Below are 15,668 nucleotides of genomic sequence, written 5' to 3' on the forward strand. Positions count from 1 at the left end.
TTCTAGATGGAACTGGCGACCTGGAATTAGTGCCTATGTCTCTTCTCCACATTATGACTGCTGTTGCGTCCGCGAATCAAGTCGATCTCGTTCCACCTTCTCGACCATGATGGAGAGGACATTACGCACATATTCCTCAGTTCCAGCTGACCGCAGCGGCTATATCATGTAGGATATCCACTCTTTATGGCTCTGGGCAGCGTGCTTCGTGATTAAAAAGGTTTTTGTTTCTGCGACAGCAAAGAGCCTGCATAGGTGTATGCTGTCAAGACCCTGTTGCTGTGATTCTTCCTGCTGTTCATATAGTTGATTTTCTGTTCAAACAGCAGCCATTTTGCACAAACCCTAATATAACGAGATCAAATACGATTAAATGTACATCCCCCCTTCGCCAATGTCGCCTTTCTGCCTTGTAGTAACGCGAACGGCAATTCCTTTTGAAGATTTGTTTACCCACACGTCCGGGGCTTTCTCGTCAATAGCCTTGAATAGCAATGTCTGCACAGTAGACATAGTGTCCTCGTTCCAAGGCATTAAGTCATCTGTAAGATTTTCGATATTTGATGGAGAGAGCTTTCTAGGTGCCGGAGGAGGTATCCGGGGGTAGGGCAAGACGAACAGGACGCCCTGAACTTTGGAGACAGACAGGTCTGCCATGAAGGCGGCTGAGGTAGAAGAAATGAGATTAGGTGGAGAAAACTTTTCTGCACGTTCGGCCTGTATATCTCAATGAGTAAATCACATGGCTGGCAAAGAAAGTACACATGCAATGTCAGGATCTACGCGAGTAGTGGCCAGGTACCGAATAGGGGCATTTTGGAAAGAAAGTGGCTCAGAGGTTATATACGAAGGTACAGGATATACATCCAGTATGGAAACCCTAAAAAATTGGTTATCCACGCCAAAGTAAGGCGATATGATTTCTACCTTGATGGCCGGAGCGTTTCGAGAATATGTTTACCGTATCCATTCATTGCCCATATTGGTAGCCTAGTCGTGACTTCAGATATAATTATTGTAGCACTTGTCCATTCCGGGTTGAAACAGAGGCACACCTAAATGTCATTATTTTCCGGCCTGACATAGATGAAATGCCTAACGCACTGAGATCCCGTTCACATAAACAGCGCCTGTCTGTTCGCCCAGATTATCCCCACGTGCCCATATCTTTCCCGCATCTCCAGACGCGACGATGAGCTTTCCTGCCGTCGGTATGCTGCCAACTATCTGGACGTTCAAGGGCTCTGGAACATCTTGCGAATCTGGACGACGTTGCAGAGGATTGAATTCGTCTTCTTCGTCGGATTCGATGGCATAGCGAGAGGGTATAATGTCCTGTAGAGGGTCCACGTCCTAAAAGAAAATGAGAAACGATTGGTCCAGGGCTACGATGCAACGATAATCACCATGATGGTACAAAGTCAAGAATGACGCACGTCCTCCGATCGTTGATCGCCTCTTACGGCGTGGATTCCAAACAAAGCATTCTACGGTTTCCAACCGACCATTGCCACCCCTTCCCTTTTGACAAGCACATCATGGTACGAGCTCCGTCCCTGTTCTCTGTCGCGTAGCTAACGGAACTTCATCTTTTTAGAGTGACAACGCAGGTCAGCAAGTCATGCCGTTTCTATTACTCAGGCCAACGTTCTTGCAGAATACAAGGAGGCATTCGCGCTATTTGACAAGCGAGGCAAGGGCGCAGTGCCAAGAGAGACGCTAGGAGACCTTCTTAGAGCACTCGGCCAGAATCCTACGCAAGCTGAGGTCGCCGAGATCGTAGCATCAGCTCCTCGAGATGGTGCGGCCACCCTCTTGTCTGCTATTCGGCTTCGCTGACCAGCATTTATCAACAGTCGACTACAAGACATTTCTGACTATCTTGAACCGTCCCGACGGTTTCAAGCCGGCTGGTACACCGGGTGAGTTGCGCATGTTTGGTCAGGACGTGCCACAGCTGACCTGTATCATCCTGTAGAGGAGTTCATTCGTGGTTTCCAGGTCTTTGACAAGGAGCACAATGGCTTTATCGGTGCGGGTGAGCTGCGCTATGTCCTCACGCAGTTGGGAGAGAAAATGACGGATGAAGAGGTGGATGAGCTGTTGAAGGGTGTGCAAATTGGAGCGTAAGTGTTTTCCTTGCCTTACTCTATATATTCCTTTGATTTACATACGGACAGGGATGGCAATGTAAACTATGAATCCTTTGTACGCACTATCCTTAGCCAGTAGGCCTGTGGCGCATATATGATATTGTCATGATTCCCCTTTGTCTGTACTTGAAGTAATCGACGCGTACCCATCCTTCTTTCAAATCGTACCATAAGCTTCGTATATTTGTGTCGATGGCCGGAACATCTCGAGTCTCTTCGAAGTACTTATGTCGTTATTAGTCTTAAAGTTGAAATTGAACTCGCTCTAAGGGGCCATTATGAGTGTTTTGCCTACATACGTTTATTTACCCCCAAATTACATTGTAACCATCGTGTCTACACACGTACAACTGTTCTCCATTCCAAAACGCTTCTTAGCATCCGTTCCATGTATGAAATTATGCGTCGTAGTATGTATATTACGAGGGTATCAAAATATTAAGTACTCAAACGTGCAACCCAGCCATCCATGCAAACAAGTTTGGAGATAAGTTACTACTTATGATCTTGGGAAAGCACCAGGTATTGGCTGCCTCCTCCGCTCCGGATGGTGGAAGTACGTCCCGTACCTGGAACGTCCCGGACTCATCGGTATCGGCTGGCTCCTTGCCACCGTCTCGCTCGCAGCCCCCCTGGGCGTAGTATCATCAGTTACAGTCCCATAATCCTCCTCATCGCTATCGATCTCATCTCCCATCCAACGGTCGTCATCCGGCAGCATGATCACCCCCGACGCCTGATCATAGCTCAACCGATGGGAGAGTGGTACCGGCTCAGTCTGGGCGCGCCGTGCAGGAGGCGCTTGTGCGTCTTCCCAAGGATTGCTCGACACGGCGTGATCTGAGGGACCTGACACGCTGTCGGTATAAGACTCTTCTGTGGGAGGGTTGGACGCTTTTGCCCGCCGCACTTTGCTTGGCTTTTTGCGCAGCGTCAGGACAACAGCTTGATTTGAATCTCGGCTCTGTCGATGGCCAACATTCCGATCACCGTTGACGAGTGTTTGGCCCTTCTTGAGAGGTAGCCAGGGTTCAGGTAGAACGCCATTGAGGGCTGGATGCCCGTAACGCCGCTTGCCAGTGCTATAAACATTTAAGAAAGAGCGAAAATTTCCAGAAAGCGACATACTTTAAGACACCGCTATACCAGTTAGCCATCGGCGGTTGCGACTTTATGAGACGGTGAATACGACATCCAAATGAAATATACGAAGACCACATACATAATCCGTCCGTTCGTCTTCAGGCGCAACATACAAGGTATCATCATTTTGGGCGTACCTCCTCCGATTCAGGTTGCTAAAATCACACGATAAGCATTATGCAGCAAGCGCAAACGAACGACAAACCTCTGTGACCATGTAACCGGGTGGCCTGCTCTTAATCTCACTACATCTGCTGTCTCCTCCCCCCTCTCTACCTCATACACGGAGCTCAAACTCACGAACTCGCTCAACGGCTTCAGCGATTCATCAACCCACCATGACCATACGACTGTTCCCACTAACAATGGCATGAGAAGGGACGCCATGATAAACGACTTAGAGAGGATGAAGAAGCCGGTCATGAACACCAGGAATATCACAACGCCCCATATCAGACGTATGAAGGTCAACGGCCAAGCCTGCCCCTGGGACTCGTAGGGTTTGTAGAACACTACAAATGCGCAGTTAGTGGGGCCAACGATCGGAGTGCCTAGAAATTTACCGAACAGAAGCTTGTACTTGTAGACAACGTAGGCTACGCCGAAGTACACAGATCCGAAAATGACGATGAGCGGTTGTACGACACTGTAAAGAATCGTAATAGTAAAGATGAGTATAGCCTGGGGATAGACTACACCATAGTTGATCATAGGAGGAGCATTTAGCTCCGCGAAATCTGCGGATTGTCAGAGGCATAAGGATAGATATGCCTGAAACACGCACCACGCGGAGTTCGTGTAACAAATAGTCGCAGAATAGATCGAGGAACAATTATACCGAGATTTAGGAGTTGCAGCGGCATTATACCCAAGCCTTGAGAAGGTCAGGACGTTATGAATGAAGAAAAATTCAACCGACCTTGTAGAATGACATAAGACAGGAAAAAATTTCGAGCTTTACCTGACTGAAGAGCCTTTGCCAATTTTTCTGGAATCTTCGCTGGGTAATTGGCTAGATCTCGAACGAGTTGCCAATAAGTTGTCGCAAGGAGGAAAATGAACACCACATTGATTAGCAGAAAAAGGAAGTATCTGTTAAATTTCGTCAGATTTTCAGATATGACAGAACAGGTGTGTAGATACTTTTTCAACAGCGAGTATTCGATCCAACTTCGGGCACGATAGCCCTGTAGGTAAGTCAACCCTAAGGAAAATAAATTAAAGTCGATACGTCCATGAAACAAAGACATGCCTTCCAGCAAAAAGGGAAGTAATGCGTTCAGAGTGATCATCGCAACAGAAGGCAGAGAGTTTTGGACCACAGCCTGAACCTTAGCATTTCTGTCAATTAGCCGGCCCAACCAAGGTAAAGTCCGCTTGATTTCATCGTAACTGAGAAGACTAGCAAGCGCTGTGATGGGGAAGAACCAGAAGAAGAACAGCAGAGCTAAGGCGCCTAACACGAGGGCGTCCCTCGTCCGTATGAGAGCCTGAGATGGCGTCATGTTGGCCCAGACAATATCACGCGGCTCCGGGGCAGCATATGTTGTACACTGCCATGGATTATTTGCATGGACGACTTGAAGGGCTACTTGCTTGAAATGGCATCAGTACCCTGGCCATAAATACAATTACGCGGTGAAAGCCTGATGGGCCGGCGATCCGTTTCAAATGTTCGCGTGCATATCTTCAAGTCGTCTAGTGGTGGACCACTTGTGGATATAGACGCAAACATTGGCTGAAGCTGACGGCCTGCTTATCGGATCTTCGCCGCCGGGTGTTTGAAAATGGACTCACTGCACTAGACATTTTCTCGAATGTCACAAAGGCAGCTTGGGTGGCCTTGAACCTGCCAGTTCGCCGTTTCTTTTTCACCTGTTCGTCAAGCTCCTTGAAACGCGTCTCTAAGTATTCCAGCGCGTCCACCTTGGGCTTGAACCAGCCTAGACGAAGCGTCGGACGTTTTCGGTGAGGAACGACAAGCCGTGTCGGAGGTGGCTGAGGTGCTTCGACATCGACATCAACCAGAGGCATCACGCTTTCCTCCGGATCATAGGCTTCGACGGAGCTGGGATTTCCAACATAAGCCGCCCACGCTCTCTCCAGAGCCAAAAGCGCAGCAGTTCGCTGATCCAAAAGCTTCTTGAGGGTGCCAACCTCACGGCAGACAGTCACACTCTCGACTGCCAAAGACATGTTTTCGAAGTATTCTGCCAAAGCGCGCTCCCCCTGGAGATGTGACGGGAGGTTCGTAACCATGATCGTTCGCGCAGGTATAGAATGGACCAATTCCAACGAGAAAAGCTGTCGTGAGCGTATGAAGCGGCGATAGTTCTTGTAAGTCAGGTAAAGTGCGAGAAGCGTAAAGAGGTAGGTAAAGACAAGGTGTATCGAGAGATAGGTGCTTGCATCAGTCAGGAGGTCGAGCCAATCGCTCCCTGGCTGAGTAGGAAGAGTGCCATTGAGTGTCGTGACGAATGAGGTTCGTAAGAGAGAAGGCCAATCGTTGTTGTAGCCGTCGTCTGGCCAATCCCCGCTTTCATCAGGCCAATCTTCGGCATCCCCTAAATCTTTGTTTTGCTGCAGAGAATTAGCTGGAACACGGCCAGTTACACACGAAGCACACCTTCCAATTGATCGGCATGAGGATTCCGATTGCAAATAAGGAGCATATGGAGAAGAGATAAAAGGACATTTTGTAGAAGTTGAGGAGCTTCGGTGAAAGAAGTCATGAACTGGGATAGACCGAAAGCACTGAATGGCTACGCACCACAGCTGCGTCCAGGCCGACTATCTGCAGCACTGTGAACTCTGACGTCCGTATCGTGGGCAGGATCCATCCAAAAAATGCCGGGTGGGTGTGGGCTTCGTGAGGAGAGAAACCTGTCGCACGACCATGAGTCCTGACTATCATAGAAGGAGACCAGCAACCAGAACCTTTCAGTTTCGTTCTCGGGGCAAAATACAGAGGCCAACGGGTCCGACAATACGAGAATATGAGAAATGACCACAATCCTATCGAGCCGGAAAGTAAGAGCTGCGTGGTGAACCAGGGCCCCTCGTACTTCACTAGAATGTCACTGTGAATTTCCTGTATGCATCGTATGTACAGCTCACTTACTTGTAGGAGGGCTTCCTGGCGGCGGCCCTCCTGGTTCGGTGCCGTTGGACATTGGTGGTAACTGGACGACGTCGTCGAGAGACAAATCGGGAAGCGCAGGCCAATATTATTTTGCCGGTATATTTCTCAAGATTTCTTCTTACTCTCTGACGACCATGTACGACGAACTCAGCAGACTCTCTGACAATACAACGGAATCCCGCTTGCCGCCTGCTTATAGCGGTCCACTTTACCCCTTTGCAGTAGGACACGCTATTCGACTGTCTATTCCCTTAGACTTGCGTTGCTGACGATACTTGTTGTCTTGGCCTCCCCTGTGCCCATCCGAATACTGGAAGGAAGGAAGTTGTCTTTATTAGTTGTCGTCCTGACAAACGTAACGACGTACATTTCTCTTGACACGAGATCATTCTGGACTCACGGCGGATAATGCGAACGTTTGAAGAGCCTCGGTAGGTCAGGATAACTTGCGGACGTTGTATAAGGATTTTTGCATGCCAATAGAGATCGTACGCTGTAATTTTATGGTATGTCTTATCAACCTATCCACATCTAAACCTCGTTTGACATTGTTCATGCTTAATGCAGGACAAGTCCTCTTGCGATTCCGGTAGACACGCGTCGGCACTCCTTTTGAGATATCATTTGCAAATAATACACTATCTTCTAGCAAATGTTCATCTCCGTTCGAGGCGTTAGGGCATGCGGTGCGAGTCATCGCGGACGCCAGCTTGTGTGCACTTGTGCAAGGCGGCCATTCAATGATGATGGTGTTGACAATCCTCCGAAATCCAAGCTTCCGCCGACTTGGCATCGTTCCATGGCAACAAGCTGCAAGTACGGATCCTATCGCTGACTAGAAGCCTTTAGTGAATGGCACCTAGTCGGAATGGGCGTAGAATTGTTGACAACTGAAGCGTATAAAAGATGGGCCACGACTTGGACAATAGTCACCACAGGTCTACCCTATTGCCATGTTCACTGCATTGCTTCACTCTTTCTTGTATGCATTCTGTCTCTCAGCAGCTGTCGCTTCAGCTGCGCCAGGACTGTCTCTCTCCCTGTCCGGTACTGGCTTTTCAGCCTCTTGCCATAGCCTGTGCTAACCGTTTGCACAGGTGCTGATTCTGTGGTTGATGTCGAGAACCTTTCCGTTTCAGCCACCCTCACCAACACTGGTGACACGACTATGAAGATTCTCAAGGATCCTTCTAGTATCTTGTCGCCAACATTTTCGACCAACACCTTCGCTATCGACAGCGCCTCAGGTTCCCCGTCTTTCGTCGGTGTGAAGGTCAAATACAATCCTTTCTACGTCGTGAAAAAGAATCGAGAAGAGTCTTTCATCGTTCTTTCCCCGGGTGAAGCTGTCACCGTCGATCATGCCTGTGCGCAAGTTGTAGTTTCAGGGAACGTAACGGCTAACTAATAACATTTTAGTGGCCAACGCGTACAATTTTACTAGATCTGGGGAGACCTCATACACTATCGCGCCGTCCACGTTGTTCTACTATATTGACACCGATACCAACGAGCTTATGACTCTTAATGCAGAGACCACGCAGAAACACACTGTTGAGCTCTCTGGTACCCTGGCTATTGCCCGCCGTGAACTAAAAAAAAGGATCACTTACGACAACTGCTCCACTTCAGAGCAAAGTACGCTCGTCAGTGCCGCTGCTGCAGCTCAGGTCTACGCCGAAGAGGCCCAAGCGTACGTCTTCTTGCATGGTTCACCGAGTCATACTTGAATAATTCATACAGATACCTCGATAAGAACACTTCGTCAACCACTCGCTATACCACATGGTTTGGCACATACAATTCGTCCCGCCACGCAGAGGTCCTCAGCCACTTCTCCAACATGCTCGATCACCCCTACGCTAACTACACATACGATTGTGGCTGCACTGAAGAAGCCTATGCCTATGTATACGCCGACGAGTAAGTCGCTTATATCCGCACTCATGAGCAGCTGTCACGGGTTATTGATAGCTTCGGTATCATTCATCTCTGTGTTGACTTCTGGGATGCCCCCCTCACTGGAACTGACTCCATGGTGAGCTTTTACACGTTTTCTTACCTTTCTTCAGCTGATCCGTTCTAGGGTGGAACTCTAATCCACGAGTCTTCCCACTTCACCATCATCGCCGGCACCGAAGACTACGTCTACGGCCAGACCGGTGCCGAATCACTCGCTGAGAGCAATCCCGACGAAGCCATCTTCAACGCCGATAGCCACGAGTATTTTGCTGAGAACAACCCTTCGCTGGCTTAAATGTGTAAATATAGGAGTATCTCGTCGCGGCGCTGCTTGCATCGTGGGAATGAATATGATTGACGGTTTTTTTTGTCTTTATGCTAGTGTGAAGCAACGTTATTTCTGGAGTGGCATACCTAGTAGAAACGCCCAACAAGAACATTGCAGCTATCTACTGTTCATGGTGGACCGCTATTAACTCCGAACAAACTGAGATAGATTTTGACAGAAGCTTTGATCGTGTTTATAGAATTTCGAAACCGCCGTCTGTTCTAGTGATTAAGGCGGGGATGCGAAGGGCATATCTGCAATTATGCCTACATCTAGTATTATTGCCACACTAGTCGCACCTATGTAGTATTTCTAATAAACATCGTATCGTATCTATCCTCAAGGCAGAATTTACACGTTTTTCTTAGCCTCGGACTCCGCGATACCATTAGCTTTGTCCGCTTCTTGCTGAACCCGGCGTTTTTCCCGCCTCTCCCGTCCACGCGTCACCATCTTCTTGGGTCCGAGGTCAGCAAACAAGTACTTGCACACAACCTCAATGACCCAGCATCCAGCAAAGTCAACAATCATGCTTGTAGTCAATCTGACCTTAAACTGAAGGCAACAATCAGAACGAGTGCAGGCGGTACTGAAGAGAGTCAAACACATACAGAAGTCTCCATCTCCACGATCTGGAGCCATCGGTTCAATTCAGGCATGAAGTCAGTAGCACCGCAGAATGCGACAGCGCTTGCGGAAACGAGTCCCCACCACAACGCGTTGTTTTCGCTGATGCCTTCGCGGAAAGGACGACCCTATAACCAGTACAAGTATTAGCATAATATACAGAAAAACACTCTGGTTACAAACCTGGAAGTTAATGGCAAACGTAGAGACTTGCTGCGATAGACCCAAGAGGTAGATGGCAGTGTTCAAAAGGCTTGGCTCAAATTTAGCCTCGAGGTCGATGGGACCACGCCTAAAATACCGGATAAGATTTGTAAGAGCATGACATTTGAAACACCAACTCTTCAAAGACACGCGACAATTCTGTGATATAGACAAGTGTTGCTATATGCAATGCGAATTGGAGAAGGATAGACAACAGAACATAGAAATTGAAGATATTGCCCAATGGACGCTCGCGGGATAGTTTATCCACCGGCTACAACAATGCAAGTAAGGCATCACAATCTCAAGACATGAAGCATAGACTAACCTTAGCACGAGATATACAGAGGAAGCAGACCGACATCAACATACCCGTGATTGTAACTTGATAGTCACCGTATTTAATTCCGTCCAGGTATTGGACACTTAAACTGTATGCGGTGATCAGACAGTTCAGTGCTAGAATCTTGTACATCTGGATGGTCGCAACAAGGGTGCAACGACCTTGTCGAATGATATGCGCGACTAACAAGGAACCCATGAGCAGCAAAAAAAAAAGCCTAGAGAAGGGTAGACGTACTGGCTGCTACATGAGATAGCTTCGACGTGAACGGTGCTGCACAAGAAGCATCACCGAGTTTAATCTTAGGAACGTCATCTTCACCCTCCATTTCTGCGAGCTTGTCCGTGATGCCGGCTAAATCGAACTACAAAGCCATTGAGATGACATTCACCAGTAACACCGGATACTTTACCTTTTCCATAGGATTTCTCTTCCGAGCAACCTGTAAATCAGCCGCAGCCTGTTGCTGAGCCTGAACGGCGTCAGGGAAAAGATGCGCAATAGCAGGCGGCACAGGCGGAGGCGGCTGGTTGAACCTCGCAGATATCTTCAACTGGCTCTCATAGACCTTCTTGATACGTTCGAACTTCTGATGTTCCGCAATTTTCTGTAGATCTTCAGGCGTCCCATCCAACAAAGCCACACCCACATGCGCCTGTTTCAGCGCGCCAACATCGTTCGTACCATCACCAGCCATGAGAGTGATGTATCCCAAGGTCTTGAGCGTCGTGAGAATGTATTCCTTTTGGGCAGGTGACACACGGGCGTAAACCCATGTATTCTGCACGAGATCCTTCCAAGTAGGCCGGTTCTCGTATTGCTTCATAGCAGCTCCTGTGATGCAGATATCGTACTCTTCAAACAGGGATATATCGATTGGCTCTTCGGGATTAACCGGGATGATTTTGCTTTCATCAACGGTACGCCATACAAGGTCTAATAGAGAGAGCATTAGATGAGTAGAGAATAGCTATTTCAGATACTGACCAGCTTCATGTACGGCGTCTTCCTTCAGATCAAGAATAAGAGCCTCACGGTCAACAATTTCAACGTCCCTGGCAACATGGACTGCCGTCAAAGGGTTGTCACCAGTGATCATAACGCACTGGAAGAGGTGCCGTAAATTATAGAGTACAACTCCGGGAGAAATTTCTTACGCGGTGAGACGAATCTGCCAGCATCTTGAGCACATCAATCGCGTCGGATTTCAGAGGACAATGGAAGACCAAGAAACCGGCAAAGATGAGATTACGTTCAACTTGCTCCCGAGGAAATTTGTTAATCTGTTCTCACAGTGTTTCGTGAATGCCACCACCCAATCATAGCGAGTGAACCTACCTTATCCACCGACATCGGCTCCATCTCCTTCATTCCAAGCGCCAAAACACGGCTTCCGTTCCTTGTAAACCATTTATACGTGTCATCATAATGATCAGGAACAGAAGAAAGCATGGTCTTGATCGTTTCAGGAGCGCCTTTGACCGCAGCCAAAGTTTTACCTCCAGGAAGGCTGGACAAAGTCGACATGCGCTTGAGAGCGGAAGAAAACTGGAATCGCCGACGAATTATTAAGTGTTGTTTATTTCCAGAGCCCGAAGGTCCCACGACATTGCCTATGATTTCGCGTCAGACCCGGCGGGAGATTCCTTTGGAATTACTAACCTTTGCCGAGGTCCCACGCTAGTGCTTCAAGTGTCGTCTTCTCCATGGGATCACCGACGATAGTGCCATCATCCAACCTAACCAGAGCATGGGCGGCAGCTAAGCAGAGAATTGTTTCTCTGGAGGCTTCTTTCACACTTATGAGTTTCTTGGCGTCATGTAAACTATGAGGTTTTATTAGCGGCGGAAAAATGAATTCAATAGAAGACATACTCCACGCCAACAATACCCTCCAAAACCAAATTTTCGGCCGTAATGGTACCAGTTTTATCAAAGCAACACACATCAATTCGACCAGCTGCAGGTATCCGGAATGGCTCTGTGCAGAAAATGGCTACGAAAGGTATGACAGTTAGATATGGAAGCGCGATCACTTGATTGCAACGAACCGAATTTGGAAAGCGCGACCAGAGATGTATTTACGGCAAGAGACAACTCCATAGGCAATTCTGGAGGCACCACGCTGGTGATAATGAGTACACAGTCTAGCAAAAGCTTTGACTTCTTGAGGTCTCTTTCAATACCTGATTGAAGGTGTGAGCCGAGCGAACACTCGGAAATGTACGAGGCACAGACCTTTCACCCATACATACCAACTTGCGGCAATAGCAAAAATGAGAAGGAACCCGATGAACAAGAAAGACTCCAAGTTGTTTGCAGACACGCGGTCTGTTGAAAATATCATGGTTCGCACAAGTTGTCCTTGTGATGTTCCGAACCCAGTGCGAAGGACGATGCCAAGACACCCGTTGTCCGGTGTCGTGATAGGTGATTCCAGTTGTACTGTAAACATTTATGGTCAGTCTACCATTACTTCTAGAGGTATCGCCCGTACCGCTAGGCGTGGCTTGAAGAATCTTGGTACCACTGAATAAGACGGCGTTTTTGTGGTTGCCGTCAACATCTAGGTTCTCCGTGGCATCCAGAAGTTGGATGGATTCCTTGAGTAATGGAGTCGATTCCCCAGAGAGCATGGCCTCATTGACAATGCAGGTACCATGCACGAGAAGAATATCAGCAGGGATTGTTGTTTCCGTTTGCTGGCGGGCTGAGCAATAATTAGGATTTTGTTTCCCAGAGAACACAATATGGCGCACCAACAGAAACCACATCGCCAGGAAGTAATTTATCGGTTTGTATCTCGGACCATTTCCCGTCGCGATAGCACTGGACCGGATAAGGGATAACTGACATCGTCCTGAACTCAGACAAGGTCCGCACTCGCTAATTCAAAATTGGTCAAGTGTTCCACGGGTAAACCGTAGGAAAGCAAGTACCTGCCAAACCACGGTACACTCAAATACCACCAGCATGAACAGCGTGAAAAGACTGTAGTACCAATATTCATCCAGACACCAGAGTGCGACACAAAAGACTTGGAAGACAAAGAAGGGTGCCGTCGCGTGTTCACCGAACAGCTCCGTAAACGAAGGAATTGGAATGTCGAATTCATTGCCACCGTAAAGTGACTGCAGCGACTCTAATTTCTTCGATGATAGGCCGGTAGGTGTCAGAAACGTCGACAAAGGTGGTTTGCTTGAAGATGGATAGGGCAGCCGCTTGAAAGTCAAAGGCGACATTGAGCAGATATTATATGTGTCCCGCTGGTAACTGAATGTGTAAGTATAGACATCCTGTGGATCCTTCTTGTGCAGAGGAACGATGTCACCCTTTCCACGGTGTGCATGGGGAATGATGCGTATGCAGTCAGCATCGGCCAACGTTGATGCCTATGTAACACGAGTTAATCTTCGAAGAAAGATACGACGACTATCGCTATGCACCTTTCTGGTCGTTATCAAGGCCCTCGCTCCCGTGCTCCATTTTGTAACAAGAAAACTTAAAGCATGCCCCGCACCCAAAGAAACACATGCCAAAAACGTCCATTCTTCACTCACGAGCCATTGGTCGTACTTGACGTAGTAGGCGTACGCCAGAAGGGGATAGAGACATAGGAATGGAATCGTGTAGATATGGGTGTACCATGGAATCGTTGCATGAAGTGTAGCCCCAGCGATGTCCAGGGAATTGACCGCGATGGAGGTCCTGAAAAATACCACGTCAACGACCTCCCGCGTTGAACAGCAAGATGCAACCCACATTACAGTATATAAATGAAGAACGGCGGCGGCACGTCCAAGCGATGTACTCTGGACTGGACCACGTAGAAGTAAGATGGAAAGGTCGACAAGCGCCAAGTAATAGTGACACGCTTACCTGGCGGCAATTTCGAAATATTAGGGCTCGGCATAGGGACCGGACTGGGCCGGAGCCAGCCTCATGCCGAATCGTCGCCGAAAAATAAAACGAAGCAAACAATCGCGTAACTTACTTGACAAAAGATACTCGAATTCAATACTTCCGTACTTCTACTCTCAAGCCACAATCAGGTTGTGCAATGACGTCTTTACAATAAGTTCCACGGAGACTTACTCACACAATGTTATCCCATTGTCCTCTGACTTTCTGTCGTTCTGCTGCCACCCTGGAGACATTATAAATATGCTCAATACCGTTCTTCTCCCTCTTCACAACTCTTGAGTTGCTCGGGTCACTGATATGAACTATCTCACCCCACCTTGTCGCTACTATTTCGCCTTTTCTATTGATATAGCTGCAACTCTGGAGCTGTACTGTGACGGAGGTGATGATGCTATGTTGAAAAAGCTGTCCGGTCTGGAGAACAAGAAGTACGCTGGCTACTGCATAGAGGTACCACATGCAATCCGCTGCTCACCCAAGTCTTGCTGACAGGTTTGTTCTAGAGAGACCTTCCAACCGAGGGGGATAATAGCTTCCACACTATTAATATTCGACCGGTGCAACAGGGCCTCACGAAGCGTTATCCTCAAGATCCTTACCGTGCACGGCCTGCAATGTGCATTCCTATCCTCCCGGAGACTTTTCATCCGCGGTCAAGGACTCCCCTGAAGCTTTCGAAGCCTTTGCCCTGGAACAATTGTTACCACCCCACCTGCTACGATATCCGCGCGCGCATACCCAAGGAACTACGCAATTACTCGGAGACACCTCGATTACGATCTTCAACCCCTGTGATCAACCAACCACTCATACAAGATGAAGAATTCTACCGACTCCTCCGGGATGGAATAGGCGAGGATCGAGTTTTAAGAATTCTCGACGGTACAGAAGAGCGTCCAGACATATGCATAGACACTTCAGACGACCCGTCGGAGACTTGTACAACCTTCCTAGCAAAGATACCTGGAAAGGAAGATCTTGAAGCAGACGACGGATTTACGCCAGTTCTTCGTATCGACCATAACCTGACGAATGTTCCGGAGATATACAATCCGTCAGAACTGTGGGAAGACCGCGATCTTTTTCGAAGGTACGCAGTGATATCGACTCTCTCAGATCTCCCTCTTGAACTCGTGCTTGTTCACAGAATCGTGCACGAGTATCAACTTTCACGATACGCTCCGGTTCTTTTGGTGGGGCCACAGGAACCGGCACTGTCCAAGGATGATATCACCCTTGAACCGTCTGGTGATTCCATGGAAGATTTCGGCGGTTCTGGTTCTGAAGCTTCAGGTTCGTATGGAGTTCGGTCGTTGCCTGATTCGGATGAGGTTTCCCAAACACCAGTCCGTCGTCGAAAAAGTGGGTTTCTCTCAGTTCACAGTGTGGCTCGTAATGATTTGTGCTTTCAAGGCAAATGGAGAGTCAAGTCACCGATCAAGCGGGCAATTACAAAATTTATCAAACTCGTGAAGTGGCAGTCATGATTGCGTCCGTGGTAGGTAGACTAAGTAAACACCGTATGTATTTTGTCGTGCTGTGACTGATTGACTTTCCCAAATTGTGAATCGTGAAAAGCTATGTGTCATATGAGGTTCATTGAAACAAAAACCAAATGGATTCTGTCGGTTGTTACAGATCTCGAAATGACAAGCAAACGAAGGAACATCCCTCTACCATATACGCTGGCTTCCGCGCGTTCATCTATGAACAAGCTCAGAAAGGTCTTCCGGCTGCTCTTTGGATAAAGAACCTATGAAAAGCGAAGGCGATACCTGCATCCCCCCGGTTCTATGCAGGCCCCGGCCCGAAAATCTCACGGCTCTTTGCTACAGATGTTTC

General features: G+C 48.2%; 6 protein-coding genes across 6 annotated transcripts; 3 read left to right on the top strand and 3 right to left on the bottom strand.

Moving 5' to 3' along the window:
- Positions 1–125: 125 nt before the first annotated feature.
- On the bottom strand, positions 126–1,472 carry BT62DRAFT_757700 (uncharacterized protein). The gene is made up of 6 exons (XM_043182169.1): positions 1,407–1,472; positions 1,105–1,353; positions 928–1,055; positions 769–880; positions 345–717; positions 126–294 (listed from the first exon to the last, which is right to left on the bottom strand). The coding sequence occupies exons 1-5, from the start codon at positions 1,407–1,409 to the stop codon at positions 370–372; spliced, it is 840 nt and encodes a 279-aa protein (XP_043041683.1). The 5' UTR covers positions 1,410–1,472; the 3' UTR covers positions 126–294; positions 345–369.
- BT62DRAFT_947141 (myosin regulatory light chain cdc4) lies at positions 1,454–2,557 on the top strand. Its single transcript, XM_043188012.1, has 6 exons — positions 1,454–1,541; positions 1,598–1,610; positions 1,658–1,801; positions 1,857–1,922; positions 1,979–2,126; positions 2,181–2,557. Exons 1-6 carry the CDS (start codon positions 1,539–1,541, stop codon positions 2,230–2,232), a joined length of 426 nt encoding a protein of 141 aa, XP_043041684.1. The 5' UTR covers positions 1,454–1,538; the 3' UTR covers positions 2,233–2,557.
- BT62DRAFT_986199 (DUF221-domain-containing protein) lies at positions 2,509–6,505 on the bottom strand. The gene is made up of 14 exons (XM_043189991.1): positions 6,418–6,505; positions 6,234–6,365; positions 6,067–6,179; positions 5,923–6,009; positions 5,094–5,876; positions 4,549–4,891; positions 4,440–4,500; positions 4,216–4,388; positions 4,081–4,170; positions 3,860–4,033; positions 3,502–3,808; positions 3,376–3,451; positions 3,282–3,322; positions 2,509–3,235 (listed from the first exon to the last, which is right to left on the bottom strand). Exons 1-14 carry the CDS (start codon positions 6,467–6,469, stop codon positions 2,653–2,655), a joined length of 3,015 nt encoding a protein of 1,004 aa, XP_043041685.1. The 5' UTR covers positions 6,470–6,505; the 3' UTR covers positions 2,509–2,652.
- A 698-nt stretch (positions 6,506–7,203) lies between these two features.
- On the top strand, positions 7,204–8,695 carry BT62DRAFT_1059277 (peptidyl-Lys metalloendopeptidase; the record flags this gene model as incomplete). The annotated part of the gene is made up of 6 exons (XM_043178595.1): positions 7,204–7,485; positions 7,536–7,805; positions 7,858–8,108; positions 8,159–8,361; positions 8,413–8,476; positions 8,525–8,695. The coding sequence occupies exons 1-6, from the start codon at positions 7,392–7,394 to the stop codon at positions 8,693–8,695; spliced, it is 1,053 nt and encodes a 350-aa protein (XP_043041686.1). The 5' UTR covers positions 7,204–7,391.
- A 184-nt stretch (positions 8,696–8,879) lies between these two features.
- BT62DRAFT_947145 (endoplasmic reticulum Ca-transporting P-type ATPase) lies at positions 8,880–13,767 on the bottom strand. Its single transcript, XM_043188013.1, has 19 exons — positions 13,665–13,767; positions 13,349–13,610; positions 12,842–13,294; positions 12,662–12,788; positions 12,400–12,612; positions 12,141–12,347; positions 11,954–12,088; positions 11,778–11,898; positions 11,565–11,728; positions 11,241–11,515; positions 11,060–11,185; positions 10,890–11,007; positions 10,315–10,838; positions 10,140–10,266; positions 9,888–10,084; positions 9,697–9,833; positions 9,539–9,647; positions 9,340–9,483; positions 8,880–9,283 (listed from the first exon to the last, which is right to left on the bottom strand). Coding segments are annotated over exons 1-19 (3,645 nt in total). The 5' UTR covers positions 13,667–13,767; the 3' UTR covers positions 8,880–9,079.
- Positions 13,768–13,909: 142 nt separating this feature from the next.
- Positions 13,910–15,404, top strand: BT62DRAFT_930279 (uncharacterized protein). Its single transcript, XM_043185893.1, has 3 exons — positions 13,910–14,276; positions 14,330–14,916; positions 14,974–15,404. The coding sequence occupies exons 1-3, from the start codon at positions 14,124–14,126 to the stop codon at positions 15,311–15,313; spliced, it is 1,080 nt and encodes a 359-aa protein (XP_043041688.1). The 5' UTR covers positions 13,910–14,123; the 3' UTR covers positions 15,314–15,404.
- Positions 15,405–15,668: the final 264 nt, after the last annotated feature.

This window comes from Guyanagaster necrorhizus, assembly GCF_019112545.1.
Source record: "Guyanagaster necrorhizus MCA 3950 unplaced genomic scaffold BT62scaffold_8, whole genome shotgun sequence".
In the NCBI taxonomy this organism is placed as follows: domain Eukaryota; kingdom Fungi; phylum Basidiomycota; class Agaricomycetes; order Agaricales; family Physalacriaceae; genus Guyanagaster; species Guyanagaster necrorhizus.